The sequence below is a fragment of the Lissotriton helveticus genome, chromosome 7, assembly GCF_964261635.1.
Source record: "Lissotriton helveticus chromosome 7, aLisHel1.1, whole genome shotgun sequence".
Lineage (NCBI taxonomy): Eukaryota > Metazoa > Chordata > Amphibia > Caudata > Salamandridae > Lissotriton > Lissotriton helveticus.
Window position 1 is genome coordinate 1,367,622,593 of NC_136068.1, and position 20,316 is coordinate 1,367,642,908.

Here is a 20,316-nt window from a genome sequence, read left to right on the forward strand (position 1 = left end):
ATTTAGTCCCCTGTGTAGTGTTTGGTGCATTATTAATTCACACACATTATAAAAAGAGATGTTATTAACTGAAAAGGTTTATCAAAATATGCAACAAGTCAAAGTCTTTTAAGACAGAAATATTGAAGTTTAGATTGCATGGGATGGGCTGGGAAGAGAGAAACACATTCTATTAATCTTCAAAGGTAAAAAGGCCACTTTTCTCTACATTGGAAAAAACACGTTAATTCAGCAAAAGCATTTCAGACTGAATAGGCCTCACTTTCATGTTTTTCATGTGCCATGTTTTTAACTTGCACCAAAATGTGCGTGGCAATTTAAATGCAGCCTGTCTGAAGCACAACAAATAAAACAATGCCTGACTGCAGATTAAATCTGCTCCATCATCAGTACCAGAACATTCAGAGCATAAAGCCTTCCAACGCTCTAGATGACATCAGGGAGTTCTGACAAGTCTCTGACTACATCACATCACCACACATATCCTTTGTTACTTTCTTCGTTGACACTACATATTTTACAATGACCATTCAGAATCAAGACTCTACGTACATGAACCTACGTACGTCCTTGTACTCCCTTTTTTGCAATTCTCCCGCAAATGTATATTCCTATGTGTTCAGTTTTCCTAATGTACAACGCTTTGGGTCCCGAAAGAGTCACTTGTATATGCTCATCTGTTTGCCTCTATGTTGTACCTGCACTCTAATACCCGAAAGGGTCATGTTCGCTCTATATAAAACTCAATAAATAAATACAATAAACGTGGAAACACTTCCTGATGATGAGATAACTGTTTGCACTTGTTTAGCAGCAGATGATTCTAATTACAGTGAAAGGAAACTCTAAGGCTTCACTTTTCTCACAAGGCTTCCGAGTATTGCATAATTTGTTTTTTTATGAATGATGTCAAAATGAAATTTTTGGGTCACATTTGTCATGTGAGGGTAGATGTATTTACTGTTATGATTTACTGAGGACCAAATATCCAGTGTATGGTAATATGTAAAATCATTAAAGGGAGAACTTTCTCTTTTATGTCACTGTATAATGTATAGATTTTTTTTTTGCCACAGCTGTTTCACCAGGCTTCACAGCACTTTGTGAGCGGACTAAAAAGAAAATCACAGCAGCTAACCCCACACCAATTCATGTTAAGTACTGGTAATTAATGTCTGAACAGCCTTGCCTCAATACCCCAAGGAAGGTGGTGGGACTAGAGCTCCATTTTGTAGAATATTAAAGAGCAAAATCACAGCCTCTGTGAAGACCGTGAGGAATTTCTGAGTATGCAGAGCTACTCATTTGAGGACTGTAGTTGTGAGTCATGAGGCTTCAATTTGAACTCTGGAGCTGGCCATTTAAAAAAAAACTTCATAAAGTGATTGAACTTCATTCTTTTGCAGACTGATAATACCACAGATTTGTTGCGATTGTATGATCCTCCTTTACCACAGGCCAATTGTACGTGTTGGTTAAGCCGCATAATTTTGGTCTCCGAATTGAAGATTGAGAGGATACTTGTCTTAAATGATGCAAGCTATCTATCAGTTATCTATCAGTTGTTGAAATTCAGCACTTTACAAGTAAGCTGTGCATGTTACGGTTTCCAGTTTTCTTTATCCTCCTTTTATTTGGCTTGTAAGAGAGCTGGGTAGGAGTGTGGGGTTTAACCACCTGCTTCATAGAGTTCTGGTGCCTAAGGGTGATTAACTCTATACAATCTATAAGTCATCTATCGGGGTCACATGTTTTATCCCAGGAGAGCAGACTTATTTCAGGGTTAATAAAATGAGTACCAATATACTTTGTAATAATTACACAAGTAGAATGACAAGCTGTAAAGTAGAAATGGTAGTGTGTAGCAGTCATGTAGTGCTGCATGTCTAATCCACAACTTGGAATAAATAAATCCTGTGTACAAAGCAAAAATAAGATCCCTGTTCAAGCTGTGTTACAATGCTAGTCACCCTACAAAGAACTACCCAAAATACGGCCAGAATTTCACAATTCAGAATGTGCCCCTGGCCCAGCACCTCAAGCACAAGCCTTCTACAAACTAATGGCTGATCACTTTGTCACCAAACCAAAATATCCAGCAGTGTATCTTTCAAACAAAAGATCTCGATCCTAAACCGACTAATAATAAGGCACTCGGAGAGAGGTATCCACTCGATCTGCCTTCAAGTTATTGATCTCCCAGAACTACTCAATCTGCTGAAAGCCAGATCACTATCAGACCCTTTCCCATTGCAAATATTTAAGATAATACTGCTATTCACTTTGGGTTCGATCCCAGTAATAAGTGATTCCTTAAACACAGACATTTTCCCAAGAGAACTCAAGGCATCATGTACATGACCACTCATAAAGGAAACCAACCTGGACTCATCTGACCATGATGAGATCATTCTCAAGCGAGTCGTTCCTCAGAAAACTAACAGAGCAGCTTTCAAAGAATTCAAACTTCTTGGAATAGAGCAAATTTCTGTTGGATCAACAAACGGGGATCCTACGAGAGAGGCACGCAGGTGGCAGTGAACTTCATCTGAGATGATTTGATCTCATCAGCTGATGGAATCTGTAGTAGCACTACTATTCCTCTGCTGCATTTTACACTGTCCACCATGGAACACTCTTTTGCAGGCAAAAAAAATAATCATAAAATCCTTGACTGGGCTCCCCCATAATTCACAGACAAAGTGAGCATTATCTTAATACATGCATACATATCTACATCACACAGCACCAAGGCATGATTTCCTAAATCTCAAGAAGATCCACTTATAAAATTCAATTTCCACAAAACTAACACTAAATTAACATTAAGCACATGGAATCTGTTAAAGTGTATACATCTTCTTATGAAAATATATAAATTGTATGGCGCTAAATCTAAGCATATTTATACATATCTCCATACACTTGACTGCACCACTAATGCTTGGTCTCCATGGAGTAGCTTGCTACCCTTCCACAAAGAGCTTCAGCGCCTCTTTAGGCACTTTATTGTCCTCAGCTTGGTCATTGTGCCTTGCAGTAGTCCGTAAGTTCAACTTTCAAAGAGCGGGACCTACTGATTGTGGATTTGAGTAATCGGACAACACAGAAGTATGAGCTCTTCGCGTAATGTCTGGCAGCTACTGTTTAATTTGTGTAATGTGCTGATCTGTTATCTGTTTTGCTTTATATTTTAGACACCCTGTGGCCTCGTTTTTCCATTTGTTCTTCCGCGTCAGTGCAATAATCGTGTATCTCCTCTGTGATCTGATAAGCGGAAGCTTCATCGCCTGCATGGTGACAATCATTTTGTTGCTGTCCTGTGACTTCTGGGCAGTGAAGGTGAGTTTGTCTGCTTTGATTACAGTAAAGAACCATTAATATTTAAAAGATGAAGATATCCGATACTTAGGAACTTTTGTCTGTGGCCTATATACTGACAATTGTAAAATGCCAAAATATCCTGCGGATTCAATTGATTTGGTTGTTTACACACTATTCTTTAATACTACTCAGTGTTGTCTTAGTTATAGCAAGTGAAGAATTATTTCTCTGCCATTTGAGAGATTATCAATAAGGCTTGCAACTGCAGAATTTGTGATGTTCCCCTTTGGGATGGTATATAGAGAAAACTATTTATACATTTGCTACATGTGCATAGCTGAAGCTGGATATATAATAGGGTTTGCAGCTAAAGTGCTAAACCGATACCTTTCTCTGCCGTTAACTTTTCTGCTTACAAGTGTGATGCTGGTCTGTTGATAGTGACATCTGTTCAGTGACTTGACCTCTCATTTAGAGATTGGCAGGCTGTAGTTTGTTCTTATGCCGGGGTGGACTACAGCCCACCTTATTTAGATAGCTTTGCCAGGTAGGTGGAGAGCGCAGTGGCTCTGAGGAGCCACCACTATGCAAGCTCCCCAGAAGGAAATGAAGCTTGCTTTGGTGGGGCACCATGTTCAGATTGCCTACACAGAAAAGATTTTAGTTATTTAAAATTTAAAAGCAGTAGCATGTTTTTGACTAACTTGAAAGAAATATCCCTGGCATGCAAGGATATTTTCATCATTGTGTAGGGTTCATTAATCTTAAATACTGTTGCACCTTCCAGGCATACTCAAGCAGTCATGGAGAGGAAATAGTGACTTCAGGATATCTGCCTTCAATAGAGCAGACAGTCCCACATCCTTTGACTGCCCCTGTTGTGGTCTGCATGCTTAGTGAGATGTTTAGTAAGATGGATAGAATGTAAAGTTTTGTAAAGTGGGTTAGGTTTAGATTCTGGAATGTGAGGCAGGTTGAGGAGAGTTTGAGTTTGAATTGCGACAGTTGCTTGCTACTGGGTGATTGCTCTGCATAGAGCTGCTCTCCGCTTCTGGGTGCCACTCTTGTATTAAATAAAGAACTTACCAAAACTCTGGCTGCAGTATCTCCATTGGGATCAGTCTTTACACCAATGTCAGTTGGGCCATTGGTCAAAGGTTTCAGTCGGCCTAAATATGACAGTTCTACGACTCTAAATAGAACGGAGAATCAGGCATTTGGTGGACTGGTCACTCCACCACAATTGTGCGGAGTACCGCATCCCTCAACCTCTAAAAATGCACCTTGAACTTTATCAGTGCACACATTTTCTGAGTGTGCTTATCTGTTAACCGCATGCGCGCTGCGGCTATTTTTGCGCTGCGCGGCTTTTTTCAAAAAGCCGCGTTACATGACGAGCTCAGCTCGTCATCAGCGTGCGAGCGGCGCAACTGATGACGAGCTGAGCTCGTCATCAGCGCCGAAGTGGTTAAGGAGTGGTTTGGGGAAAAATATGGTGTTTTACTTTAATTTTTACTGAATTTGGAGGTGTACAGATGAATGGCTTTAACTGCTTCTACTGTTTCTGCCCAGCACGAGTGGATCTGTTTCTAGTTTGATCAATGTAGCATATTTTGTGAGTCACCCTTAAATAAACAGAGTACTTGAGCCTTGCTCGGGGAAGCAAAGTATTAACATCGGGTTTTATAGATGGGTAACATTGACTAACCGGGATGTTTTTCGATAAAGGGTTCTAAGTGACATCATATACCCTACAAAATTGCTGCAGAAAGCATAACGTTTTAATGTTTAAAAGTAGAAATGTACACTCTACAATAAAATAGCAAAGCCTTGAATTCAATCTCTAATGTAGAGCAATACAAGTTGCTTATTGTCCTTGTCTACAGTTATTTTGACAGGCAAAAGGGCATAAAGTAACTTTTGTAGGTGTTATGCAATTTCTGGATCTCATCGACTAAATAGATGGTGGACAAAACTCTGTATGTATTAGTTTCTGAGTGTTTTCTACACAAGCACAGTGGATGACATTATATTGTCACTGATGTTTTACCATCAAATAACATATTTTATGATAAAACTTGACTGTCCATGTTACAGTTGTTGGGGTGTTAGTGAAGAAGTTAGGGTTGGTTAAAATGATGGTGTTCTAATTGTGTGAAGATTTTGTGGCTGTGATTAGGATGGCGTGGCATAGCTATCAATCTGTGGTGTAGGCAGCAGTGTGACACCTGAGCCCAGAGCCAACTGGGGCAGAGTTGCACTGGCTGCTTCTATGGAGCAGTTCACACTTGCTATCAGGTTTCTTTGCTCTCATTTCTGTTAGGAAAAGATGGGGATACGTTGAATGCCCTTATCCTCCTCTGCTATCATGTAGCAAGTTTACATACGCTATTAATAAACATTGGCAATGCAAATAGGTCTGGCTTATGAATTAAAGCTGTCTAATGTGTCATTGATGGGTTTAGGCACTCAATAAGTAATCAAACATGCACTTTGCCACTCATCTGTGCACTCATCCATGTATTCGTCCCTTTACTCATTCTAGCAGTCGCCCATACCTAAACCACAAAAACGCACATAAGCTCAACAACATATGCAAAATAAATTAAAAGTGTGCAAGTAGAAAGAAAACACATACTGCCATCTAAACACAGTAGACCTTTGCTTACAATAATGAAACTAGAGATAGCAGCGATTGTCTAACTGTCTTGCTGAATTGTACATAGTCTATTGTTTTTCAGTTCCAGTATGACTGCCACGTTTAGAACTAACATGTTGGCCATCTTGGAACCGTACAAGAAGTCTACATTATGAGCACTCGCGTTTCATAATGGTCACCTGAATTAGAGGAAGTGGCCATGTGTGATGTGCCACACTGTCAATGAAAGGAGTGGAAAGCAAGCTGCACATTGGTACTGCCTGGTGAATTCTAGTATCCTCTCAAGAAAAATAAAAAGAGGAGAAGTAAAGAATTGAAAGGGGAACTATAAAAGGAGGCAATTGAAAACGAAAGTACTGGGCAAGCATCCCTAACACTGAAGCACACTCACTTTCAGGTGGCTTTGCACATGTATTCAGAAAATGCTGTCATACACAGGGCAAGTACGTCGGGGACTGATCTGCCTTTATCTATATTTCTGTTTCCGAATGCAGTACACGGTCATTGATAGGAGTGTGTAAAAAACTATGCACCCTTTAAAGGTCTATTAGCTTTAACATTTGTATTTAACACTGGAAAGGAAGAGCAGGAAACTTGACTAAGCACCCCCCTCCCCTGTCAACCACATGATACAAGGGTTGTAGCCCCTATTGGTAGATTCTGTATCCCAATGTGAGGAGGGGCCATATGATGAAGCAAGCCTCCGCTGGGTGGGTAAGGGATTTCGTATTTTAAAAATAAATCTGTTCACTCTATTGAGAATCCTTCTGTAGTTCCTTTTAGGACTTTCCTATAGGCACCCGTGTTTTATTTATCATATGTGTTACTTAATGAATAAAACAGGCTAATTGCCTTTGTTGTAACTTTTCATAATAAACCGGTCAGACCTATGGCATCTGGCATAACTTTTTCTAGCTCATCAATCAGACCTGTCTGATTCTGTTGTTGGCTTGTCACCAACTGAGGCATACTTTTTGAGCATAAGCTTTCCCACAAGGCAACCTTTAGGCACACAATCCTAAAATTACAAATGTATACAAAATTACAGTTGGCAAAGCAAAATATTGTCTCTCCTAGGAGGGATAACAAGGATTATTATGGTGCAAATCTATACCCACGCAGGGGGATAACCAACACCAAAACCCTTGCTTACCATGGTAATCTGTGAAATTCCACTTAACAAAACACCCATCAGTAGGCTTTAATACAAAGTAATAACAATCCACTATTAAATGCTTGTTGACTTTAACATATGCTTTTCACAATCAAATGTCAGCCATTCTGCTTTCATCATCTGTTCATACTAAACAATCAGGCCTATAAACTTTATCATTGTGTTGTCGCCATTAGCAACTCAAACCCGCTGTGTTGAGTATATGCTTTCCCACAAGGCAAACATTAGGTATACCATAATAAAATTACAAATATGTGCACAATTACAGTTGTCAAAACAATATAATATTCCTCCTAATGGAGCCTAATAAGGATTACCATAGTACAAAGTTGGTATCCCCATGGTTTTTTCGAACTAGTCACCAACATCAAAACCCTTGCTACTATAATAATTGGCTAGGGACTGTGTAACACAGTTCTTACCTATAGGCTGCAGCACATTAATAACAATTTACCTTTAAAAGCCTATTGAATTAAATACATGCTTTTAGCAATAAGTAAGTGAGGCCTACTTGGTTTAAAAAAAAAAAAAAAAGTATAACCTTTATTTAGAAAAGTTTTTCTAGTTTGTACTGTCAACAACAATAACCATAAGACTTCCATGTTTAACAGTCGTTGACTGTGTTTATCCATAAACAGCATAGATGATATAGCCAGTCCAGTACTACAAGATAGAACCATCTTAAGATGCTAGGATCTTCCTCCAAGCGTACCCCGTGCACATTTTAAGTTCTGATACGTATCTGTTTTGCAATTGTATTCTATTTTCCCTTCCTCTTTCGGGGCTCATGTCCAGTTTCGCATTTGTGCTTCCTCCCGCTATAAATCCATCCAACAGTGCTCTCCACATTTGCAGATCATCCTGTGCTTTTTCGTCCTTTCTAGTTAATTTAATGTGATTCTCCTCTACGGAGGCGCATTCCAAAACATTTCTGCCTCAACTAGACAGTTGAGGTGTGTGAAGCAGTTCGTGCTGTGTTGCTGCAGGAAATGTCTTGTTATGCTCCTTCCAGTCAGCCTTTTGGGTGCCAGTCAAAGGTTACAGGAGCGTTTTGTTGCCCTGCCTTTCAGATAGTCAGAGGTTAAGCAGTTAGATTCCAGTGTGAGAGGCACCAGGACATGGGAGCAAAGAGTAGCAAGTAGGAGCACTGGTCTGCCACGCAGCAGGGACAGGAACTCTAGGGATCTAGGCTGGAAAAAGTAGCTTGCAGTTATTTTGTTTTGAGGTAGAAGTGGTGTAAAACATTCTCTGCAACCTATGGGCAGTGGCATTTAGAGTCACTGAACTGTCCCTAAGACTGATGAAATGGTTTATAACTTCATCCAACATAAAGTCCTGGAGCTACATCAATTAGAACGGAGACCAAATCCAGTTAAATTGACAGCGGCTCATCATTTTATATGGTCCTCCTCGACACTGGAGACGTTCTTTGGCTCCACACACACGTTGGGAGGTACATAGAAACAAAAAAGTATGGGAACTGTGATGCTGTGTATAATGGGGTGGAGTCAGACATTTGCTAAAAATAACAAAATGTTCAGTAACCTCCTGGTAACTTCATATAAAATTTAACGAGCACGCACCTTAAATGAAAAATAAATGCAAATGAATTTCTCTAGGGTAAATTTCGTGTTCTAGTATGAAAGCCTAGTATATTAATGCGATCACTTACGATGTATGTGTGTGTAACCTCAGGATTTGAATCCTGGATGATGCACTAGGGAATGGTAATGTTTTTTTGCGATCCCAGCCTGTGATAGAAAGCAGCGTAAATATGTAAATCATTAGTTAACAAAATTTATTACGCATAATATGATAGACTGCTGCATTTTGGAAAATCTGTAACGCACAGCATTCGATAGTCTATACACAATATAAGGTAAGCTGTCGCAAAAAGAGTTGTGTGCTTAGTATGCTTGAAAAAGTAAAATTTTTACAAATATGCAATCAGACTGCAAAGTTTGTATAGGTTTCCATTTAAAAGACGCATTCCAGAACTGGTAACAGCCTTAGTTGTAACTCTAACAGAAAAAAAAATTGTTACCATGATGCTCAAGATTATTCTACCAATTTAATTCTGTTCTGCTTCCCAAGCAGATTTAGACTTGCTAATTAACCAATTTCACACATCTGCATTTCTTTCATGTAGCAGCCAGCCCCCCGAAGAGAATTATTGTTTGTTCTTTAGCTGTGTGTCCTTTATCTCACTTTACATTACAGATGAGCCCCCTGCTTCCCTTTCAGCATGTGGAAGCTCACTGTCCGTATTGACCTTGGACGAACTCTTTTTTTTCTTCTTTTTTTAAAAGTACAAAACATTTTGGGAACGGTTTGGGTAAAATTGAAAAAGCTTGCGAACATTGTTCCCAATAGATTCTGCCCAGTTTGACATCTGTAGATTTCTATTGCAGACTCTGTCTTCTTTTAATGGGATTGCAGGGCAGCATGGACCCAACCTCAAGCCCATTCGCGCTCCACCCGCATGTCATCTCGGTGACGATCCGTTGAGCCCAAGGGGATGGAGTCTGGATAAAACAATATATTAAAATAATAAGGTAAAATAACAAAAGGGTGAGCGAGAGATGCAGCTCGTCTTCCTTTGGGAAAGAAAGAGAGCAGGATAATTACCACTGGGTCTATACATAGCCTCTTTCCCCTTTTTTCCTTTTTGCGTGCTAAACACAAACCACTTTCCCTTCCTGACAAGTTGTGGATAAGGCGCCAAGATCGAGAGATCTAGCTCCAGTCATTGCGCTGTGGGATGCAGAAATTTGCCATTGAAAGTTACTCATGCTTGCTGTTGTGAACGAGAGGAGAATGTTAATAATAGGAACATTTACTTCACTAGGAACATTTACTTCACCAGCCCACATTATGCGTGGGATGGAAGTCACCCAGATCCGATCTCCGTGTCGCTTTCACTTTAAACAAGCATTTGCAATGCAATAGGTATTTCAGTTACTCGAGTTTGAGCTATTGACATTGCAAATAACCATGACTTTTTTTGTTGTTTTCATTTTAAAAACAAAAATAAAAGGCATTGTCATTTACAATGCCAATAGCTTAAACTCGCGTAACTGTGAGACCTATTGCATTGCAAATGCTTGTTATAAATAGTTGTAGATCTCCATCTTGAGTCGCAGTTTCACTTATTAAACACTGTGTGCATATAGTCGTAGTATTGGCGAAACCTACAACTCTACCTACTAATACGTAGATTATTTTATTTGATCAATCGGGCGGGAGAAGGACCTTCCAATGACCGAGACACAACTAACCTCTTTTGGACTGAGTTATGAAGCCACTCAGCACACTCACTAAATGTGCCTGCCATATTCCACTTTTTGTTACGATCATTGTTTTAAAAATTAGGCACTGAACACTCATTCCGACAGCCAAAATATGATTTTAAGTCCAAGATCACTGCAGTGATATTTGGAAGACACCTGAAAACTGGTGTTGCATTCGAAAGAACTGACGTTTTTTGCACGTGCACCTCCAACAGTAGTGTGCAATTTTGTGAGCTCGACTGCAGGGTCAAAATACTGCAAATCTGCGGAATTAGTTTTTCCTCACAGGTGCCGGCTTGTTAGTGCAGCCTTTTGCAGAGCGTCTTGCCCAAGAGACCCCACTAGCAGCTTCTGACACAGAAAATCACAAATGCAAAGCCTAATAACGTGCGTTTTGGGAAAATGAAATAATTTAAAACAGGATGCCTACTTTCAGTAATATTAATTCAACAACAACAAGGGACCCCAAAATTAGTCAGCAGGGACCTCGGGAGCATATTTTTTATCAAACAACATTGGTCCCCAACATTGAGAAATTTCAGCACAAAAATAAAATATAGACAGAGTCAATCTATATTTTTAGAAAGGCATGTCCAGCCGGACAGTGGTCTTTCAGAGATTTTACTCAGAATTCATGTATTCAAATCACATAGAAATACCTTCCAACAATCAACCAGTGTGGACCACAAGCCTGTGTCCAGTACTAACAGAGCAGGTACAAAGGGTTGATATAGACAGCAAAGAAGGGCTTTGTAAGGCGAAAACAAGTTACTCTATCAACAATACAATTGTACAGAGTATTACAACCGTGCACTTGACATCCAATAGTAATCACAATTCGGTTTCAGTGCATTTAAAGTCGACGGCGTTTCGGACCCCTAGTAAATCTCAGGGTCCATCATCAGGACAGATACAATGAAAAGCCTTAAAGTAATTAAGCCTCTAAATGCCTAAAGGGGGGAAGAGGAAATATTCACATTAAGTACAAAAACAGCGTTTACATGGTAAAGAGCATGGTAAGGAAACAGTGACTTCAGTGTGACCAGTGAGCGGCGCAACACTAGTCAAATCTATCAGGTGAGCTATGGTGGTCGGTGCACGAATACTCTAAGATCAGGTCCTTGTGAACAACCGTGATGCTAGGAGGAGGGCGGAAGTTAGGTCAATACGGTAGTGAAAGTGCCCAGTGAAGCGGACAATTTAATCAAGGCCGTCGTGGTTCAGAACAATACCGCAATGACTAAAAAGGGGGGGTATAACGCAATGAGGGAGTGACGGATGGTATCAAGAGTACAAGTGCTCTCTAAGGCGGAATGCGTGATAGTGTCCGTGGTAGTTTACAGGGAGTCGGCGGCGGGAGTCAAAATAGGCACAAATGCTCACGAACGCCTCATGGTGTAGAGGCTTATTCCTCGGTTAGCGGAAATACACACGTTCACCCTGGACAAGCGAAAGGAGAAAATGAGAACAAATAACGCGGCCAGCGTGTAGGAGACCCAAGGTTAAATATTGGAGTATCTAACTTACCCCAATCGGGTGGCGGGAGCCGCGGAATTAAGTGGAGTCCGTCGGCTGCCAGGATACCTGGGGATGAGGAAGGAGTTACTGAAGTGTATCAATAACGGCGATTAGCACGGATGTCGAGGGTAAAGGGGATCTGCTTACCGGGTTAGTCGGTCGAGAGTTTCACTTCCTGGCGTGCTCAAAGCAGAATAGCTCAGCAAGCAATATAATAGCTTCTGATTGGTCCGAGGGTAGGGCATAAAAATAGTTGACGGACTCCCATAAGCGCCATCTTGGGACAGTGAGGGAGTGAGTGAGGGTGTGGTTAGCGATGGGTATAAGTGGTGACGTGAAGGGACAGTGACATGCTTAAAAGAAAGCATATAGATAGTGCAGTTAAAATACATATTTACAGCAGAATACAAGTCTGACTACAAACAGCACCAAGTTCTAAATAAGTGACATGCTTAAGAGAAAGCATATAGATAGTGCAGTTAAAATACATATTTACAACAGAATACAGGTCTGACTACAAACAGCACCAAGTTCTAAATAAGGGCAGTCCATTCATCTTGAAGGTTAAGCCCAGAGTTAAGACTATCAGTCTTTAAAATCCATTTGAGTTCCTCTCTGTTCAAGAGGCGAGTGAGATCACCACCCCTGGGTGGAATGATGATTTGTGAGATAACAGTCCAGCGGATATCATTCTCAGAGTGTCCTTTCTCCAAGAAATGTTCTACCAAAGGGGCGTTGGGTGTTTTACACCTGATGCGGCTACGATGTTGAGAGATCCTCAGCTTGACCTTCTGCTTAGTTTGGCCCACGTATATCAAGTTGCAGGGGCAAAAAATGGCATATACAATGTTCTGACTATTACAGTTGGTAAATGTTTTAAGTGCATTTCTTACATTGTTATACACAAATTCCTTGCCATCAATTGAAAAATCACAAACAACGCACGACCCACAACGGGAGTGACCAAGGAGTGGGGATAATTGCCAGTGATCGTGAAGAGTTACATTTCTAGTAGACGGTAATGCTGCCCTCACCAATTGGTCCTTAAGATTTTTATTCTTCTTAAAGGCAAACAGGGGAGTGTCCCAATTCAGTACCCCTGAGTTTAAAATGTGCCAGTTCTTTTTTACACATTGTTTAACCCGGTTGGAAACTGGGGAGTAGGTAGTAACACATACCAATTTTTCAGTCGGTTGTTTAGGTTTTGGCTCAAGGAGGGTTTCGCGTGGACAGTACCAGGCTCTTTTCATAGAGTTCTTAATTAGGCGCCGTGGGTACCCTCTGAACTGGAGTTTGAAAAAATGGAAGAGATATATAGACGATATCTTTTTAATTTGGGGTGGAACTATAACAAGCAAAGACGGACTTACAAAAAGGAGAAAAAGTTGTGTCTACCAGCACCGAAAGGAAGGGCAATTTAACAAACTGTAAAACCCCTAGAGTGGGAGAAGGGCGGGAGTGCAGACGCCGTTTTCCAGAGTGCTGTAAAATCAAGCACAGCAATAAATACTTCGGCGCAATGGAAATTTAATTCTGTCTTAATCGAATTACTTCCTGTAGCGACAGCTTCCGTTCCAGAACACGAAGGACCAAAAACTAGACTGCGCAAGTAAAGAGGAGCACGGGTGGCAATACAACACAATGGTAAATAAGATGGGGGCTGTCAAAGGGTAGTAGTTTATCGAAGAGCACTGGGCTGAGAGGTCATCACAGATCACATCCACGTGGGCAGGTCATGACACACCTGACTGACATCCGCTGTAACAGAGTCACCAGAGTATAGGGTTCATGGCCAGCTTCATATCTGATGGTCACTGATTTACATTGGTAAAAGGCTTCTGCTCCAGCCACCCCAGCACAGCGCCTCACTGTGAAGACAGAGGATGAGAGAAATGCAGGTGATCTGACGATTGCCTCCGCACAGTGGATCCACCACCCCCCAGTCCGACTCAATAGTCTGAGGGGCACATTCGTTATAGATGTGGTGTAAAGATTGCCACTGAGACTTTGAAATCTCGCTGGAGTTTCACTTCTCGTGGGATTTGATAGCACAAGAACTTTTACTTAGTAATGCTCACTCTTACTTTCAAAAGGTGTTCCCCTATCCGATGGTCGTCTGTTTTACTTTTAATAAGGAAAAGTTCTTACTTGAATTTCATAGTATAGAACGACAATCCGAATGTTCCATTATTGGTTTCTGGTCTTTGGTGTCATAAAAGTGACCCTTGTAAACAGACACCTTCAAAGCCCCTGCCCTCGCCTCCTGACCCTTCCCAGGAGCGCACATAAGAGTTCTTCTGACCTTTATTAGGAGTGCTATTTTTGGATGCTGAGTCCTGACAGACAACGGTAGTGCTAATAACTCTTAATCTGGGCTAGTTAATAGAAATCTGCTGTTTCCAGTGCCACCGTTGCAACTCTATTGATAAACAATATACAAAGCCTCTTTACTTTTTTTACATTCAGGGAAATTTGGAATTCTAAAAGTGAATTGCAGTGATTGTGCCCTAATCAGGTGAAATTAGTTCAGGGAAAACATTTTTTTGGTTTAATTCACCTCTCAATAAAGATAGGGATGAGTTATAATTTCTTTAACAACTGTCACTTATTGATCAGCACCTAATACCCCTTTAGATTTATAAAAGTTAACCCTCTACCTGCTTAGCTGTTGGTCCCAAAAACAGGTACTGGAAGAAAGGGAGTTGCTAGTCACCCAATACAATGTTTTCCCCTGTTTTAAGGCTTGTTTAAATAGGTGCATGTAAACACTCTCAGTTGAGTGAATGAGCTGATAAGAAGTTGGTTCTGTTTATGAGTTCTCTTGTATGCTTGCAAGATATATTAGGAGGCTCCTGCAACTGATTTTTTTTATACCTGTATAGCTTGAGACATCTTGCGTTTAAGCTACCTGTTTTGTACCTCTTGTTGTTCATGTAAGCAGGCCTGCTGTTTATCTGCCCATATTTGTAAAGTCTATTTTCCTAGAGAGATGGCTGTAATGCCTAAGTAGATTCCTAACTGTACTGTATGCAGTCAGTGATAATCTGCTTCGAAAGAACTTTGATATTGAATGTGGAACTATAAAAATAACTTCATACATTTTGATAAAGATTGGAGCCCATGTCTAATCATGTATTTCCCAATTCACAAACCTTTCTTCCACCAATAGAATGACTTCTGTAAAGTTAAGAAGACGTTGAGCACAAGTCGCACCTTGTTGCAGAAACGTCTCTAGAATCGAGTCTTTAGTTTTAGATTCACATCTTTTGATTGAGAATTCAACCATCCAGACAGGAACGTGTCTTACCAAAGCAGTGCTGATTCAACATTCTCCTTTTATGCAAAACGGTCTCAGCTGAGAAAACTACTTAAACACAAGCATAACCATAATTTAGAAGATGGGTGTAGTAACCAAGTCCACGCTGATTGTAGTGTTACATGAAGATTTATTACGTTTGGTTACAGCATAGTACTTCAGTAGATATAAACCCCACCAGGAGCACCCAGCTAGGCGCTCAGCCCTTCTCCAACTGTGAGTTCCCACTCACAACATTCCATCTTACATCACTCAGGCAGGGTTGCACTGGCACAGCATAAATAATAGCAACCCAGGATACAACAATAGGCATTGACCGAATAGGATGATCCCAAAGATTAACTGAGCTCTTGTTAAGTGAGAGCAAGGGGAAATACTGTGTGGGAAAAAAAGAGAAATATAATTCAAAAGCATTTTTATAGGGGAAACGTCACTGTCCCCTCCAGACCAGCATCCAGTGGTAACTTAATTCTCTCCATACCCTGCGGGTGCAGTTTGCCTGTCTGTTGAACCCACAGTTTCTAGGAAGGCTTTGTCAGAATCCACCTGTGAACATAGCGATTTCTTACCCTGGTATTCAAACGTCAATCTCACTGGGTAATGCACAAATGCTATAACACCTCCATTCATGAGCTCCTACCTGTTATTCATTAGCGCTTTCTTGGCAAACATTTGTGGGCTCAAGTCCCGAAATATCAGCATACTTACATCTCTCGTTTGACTGCATTCTGTTGAACTGCCATGCGCTGAATTCAAGCCATTATCTCAGCTGACCACCACCACAGTGGTACCAGAATTCCCCTTTGATTATTTTGAGTTTGAAGTAGCGTCTGAAAGACTTTGGTCACAATGCTCCAACTTTCATCAAGTTGCATACCTAGTAACTTAGCCAGTATCTTTTGTAAGTTTGCTTACAATAACCTCTCCAGGCATTTCAGGTCCTTCTACTGGGTTTCACAGAAAGAACCCTGCCAGTCAGATCCTTCGGTTTACTTCCCACATCTTTTAGCGATGTCTTGATGCTGTCCGCTTCTTCCTTTAAGCCACCGTGTTGGGCGTTAATGGATTTAAGTAATGTTTTCTCACTTTGTGTCATCTAAATGTTAAGAGAGAAAATATTCTCTATTGCCTTTCAGCGGTTCTCTTCGTGGCACAAAGAAGCCCTCCTTACCTTGATTTAAACTCCAATGATCGATAGTCCCAAAGACAGGTTAAAAATGTTATCATTTTGTCTCAACAGCAGGTATTGTTAGGCAGACAACGACGCATGAAGCAGTTAGTCGAATCTGCAGCCCCAAAAGAATGGCCTCCGGTGGGTACTCGCCATTCTCCTCTTGTTCACATCCAAGCCCGTCTTTACCTTCCTTAGGGCTGACCTATCTGCCTCATCCACCACATCTAAACTTTGCTGAAATGTTCAGGGTGAATGCTGAGTATCCCTACAGCTGTGCATGCGCTGTGCCAGTTTCTCAAGAAAACATTGCAGCCAGATAGGCCTGAAATGAGGAGATTATGCCAGCACTTCCTCAAAACGTTGACGAACTGGAGGACAGAATTCTTTGTCAATAGTATGTAGGCTCTATTGTAAAGTGAATTTTTGGGGTAGGGAGTTTTAGGCAAGAGGATTCGGCTCATTTGACAGACCTTTAAACTCCTTTCAAATGTAATTTGCACTTAGGCATAATTTGACATCTGTTTTTTTTAAAAATACATTTTCTGTGAGAAATTTGCTATAAGCAAAGAATATATTTTATGTTTGCATTAGGGTCCTTGGCACCCTTGCTATGCTACTGTTGGGAAGTAGTTTTGTGTCATACGTATTCCACCATTCTGCTACATCTCTACAATGTCACATGATTTTTATGTAAACCGCCTTTTAACAGAGAATGATAGTTTCTTACTTGAATAAATTGTTGCAGCTCTCAAGGGCGTACAGCTATAATTGATTTCAGAGTTTATGAAGCGTTACAGGCATCGCGACTCAGAAAGGTAACTATATCCGCAAGAAGGTGACTACTTTCTTGGCTATAATGCCATAACTTTTGGAGCACTTTTGACAGGATCTTGAGTTGACTACATGCTTAGTCTAAAAGTCGATTGAAGGTGGATGGGTCCTTTGTCCCCTTACCTGCTACAAATGTTTTTCTAAGGTGGACGGAAAGGTGAAAGGAAATGATGGAGTTTGCTGGAATACGTATTGGAGAAAGATGTTGACTAGTATTCACCTTTGTTTAAGAGAACAGTTTTACTCTCACACAAGGAATATGACTATACTGGAATCCTGAATGGAACTCTAGTAGTGTGTTTTGCATAGGTGTTTGACCTTATTGTGCTTGTCTTTCAGACTGCGGGCTTGAGTGTGCAAATTCAAAATGCTTTTCTTTGGTTTGTCTCCTCTTTAGAATGTCACAGGTCGGCTCATGGTTGGCCTTCGTTGGTGGAACCAGGTGGATGATGATGGGAAGAGTCACTGGGTCTTCGAATCCAGGAAGGTAAATTAATGTTAAATAGTGGATTTTTTTTACCAAAAGCACTTGTTTACAGTATTTGTTTCATAAGCTAGTTTCTTGAATGTGCACTCTTGATGGCATCTCTACGGATAAAAGAATGCTTAGGGGTTCATATGGAAAAAAAACTAGTATGGGGAAGATATTCCATGAAAAGCTTTTTCACGGTCTGATAGCAGGGACAGTTTGATTGTTCTGCTTACGTAGGTATGTTCAGGAGGTAAATGTCAGAACTGGTTGATTACGAAAAGACTAGCTTAAATCTGTAGGTTTGACCATTTTTCAGTGGTGCATAGATGTTTGATGCAGACTTGTGTTAGCATGCGAGTTGGGTACGTTGGAGGGGATGAGTCTCAACAGATTCCCTTAAGCTGCCAGTACATGGTCCATTGCGGCTTGCCAGCGTTTTTTGAATGCACAAGGTGGGATCTGAAGTCTAAAACATTGGTGACGATAATGGTTATTTATCCAAACTATATCCAAGTTTGCATGAAGCCTGCTTGACATGCAGGGCTCAAAAACAGAATCTTAAGCACCCTTGGTCAATGACGGCAGTCTACTTCCATGGTGGAATACTTGTATTCCAGAGCAGCCAATAGTTGTTGGCTAACTGGTGTTAGATGGTAAGGCTATTTAAATTGTGACATGTGCGTGGTTTGGATCTTTCATAGATTGATATTCTTTTAATTATTCCCAGTTGACAGGGTGGGAGTCTTTGATAAAAAGAGTTAATTAGCTTAGGCTTCATTTCAGTTTCTCCTTCAATGTTATAATCTAAGGTATATTGTTCACTAAAATATCCAGCCTGTTTAAACTGTGTTGTATCAATTCACATCACCCACTCATAATCTCAAAATTGATACCTCTCCAATCACATTTGCTAAGAGTTGATCAAAGAAAATGTGTAATTTAAATGGACTCGCTTGTATTCTATTTGTGTACTGTGTGTGTGTAGTTCATGTCTCCCAGTGGATTGCCTTTAAGAGATTTAGGCAGTTCACGGTGAGCCACATAAACTGAATTAAAGACTATTTGTAACATCCGAAATTTTAAACAAAAGAAATACATAATCTATATAAATTCTGATCAAAGCAGCAGAAAATGAGTGAATGTAAAGCTGAAACCTTCCTCAGTCTACATAAGGATAAGGAAAGGGTCAGTAGGATTTCTGCCCTACGACGCATTTACAATTCCAGTACTGATTAATATTAACAATAGGAATCTAACAATACATTGATTCAATCTGTTGACTAAGGCACACCTGGAAGTGAGACATTTCAGTAGGTTCATCAGCCATAAAGTCTGATAAATTCAGTGAATAAGAAGCCAAAACTGTGTATATAACCGATAATATGAACTAGCTGAGAAAACTAGCAGACTGTTAGATGATTAATTTAGAGGTTACACCATTCTGTATTTACTCCTCTTTGAAGTTCGGTTAGTTAGGTGTGACTGATAATTGTGCTTTGGTTAGGTTTTAAAAACAAAAAGAATATTGTCAAGTATATTTTGCAGCTAGTCTGTATGTAAAATAATCTGAATACATTCTTTTAGATGGACAGTTTGTAAAATAATTGCATGTGACCAAAATTGTAGTATTGGTTGACTTGCTTGAACTTTAAAAAAATATTGAATTTTTTTTTTTAGATCCAAGCAATTCAATCTAATTTATACGTTCTCTTTGAGTAACTCGGAGCAAATGCGATTTGGAAGGTATCAGATTTGAGATTGAGTATAACCCAAGTTTTGTAGCCAGTGCTTCTGCCCGTTTTACAGCTAATAATATGATTAAGCCCATGCTAGTCACTGTCTCTATACCTATCAAATATAATGTTTATACAGTTAGTTAGGAGATTGTGTGCATATCTGACTTGTGGATGCCGCAAAGACAGGAGGAGGTTCTTCTTATCATGCAGGCCCATGCTCCCATGGGGAGTTTTTAGGAAAGTCTTTAATTATAGGAAGAAAAATGATGACTGAACATCAAAAGACGGAGAGCCCATTTGACTAAATATCAGTCAGTGGCATTAAAAGTTGTTTGATGATCCACATTCTTCCGTACCACATACCAGAAGCATGTAATGTTTAAAATAACTTCTCCTTAAGACTTTCAAATGCTCTTACATTGAGGCAAAGGATATTGGTCAGGTTATTACATTAGAGGGCCACTGCTGGCCATGATTCTACTCCGGGTTCAGCTCTTGCATTTTGGGTTCTGGGAAAGTTTCTGAAGTGGAAAGGCCACCACCAGTATTAACTGAGGCAAAGTCTGTACCTTCCATCAATCTGCAATGCCATCTCCTCATGAGGAGGCTCAAAGATCCTAGTGGACTCTTGTGCTTGCTGTTTCAAGGACTATGAAATCTAAAAATGTCTAAGCATATCATTTCTCGTCAATCGAGATATTTTTGCCTTATTGTTAACCACATCCATGTTAATGACAAAGTCCTTGTCAACATTGCCGTCATTGGCCACTGTTCTATCCGCTCGGGAATTGGCATTCAAGTCTCTAAGCACCAGGAATATTT

At 40.3% G+C, this 20,316-nt stretch overlaps 1 protein-coding gene across 2 annotated transcripts in view; it reads left to right on the plus strand.

The window, feature by feature from the left end:
• Positions 1–20,316, plus strand: part of LOC144770293 (Golgi apparatus membrane protein TVP23 homolog B-like) — a 121,558-nt gene that overhangs the window by 48,138 nt on the left and 53,104 nt on the right. For both annotated transcript variants that reach the window (XM_078654690.1, XM_078654691.1), the window contains exons 3-4: positions 3,198–3,342; positions 17,684–17,773. In XM_078654690.1, the coding sequence (XP_078510816.1) occupies positions 3,198–3,342; positions 17,684–17,773 (235 nt within the window). The remainder of the gene's footprint in view (positions 1–3,197; positions 3,343–17,683; positions 17,774–20,316) is intronic.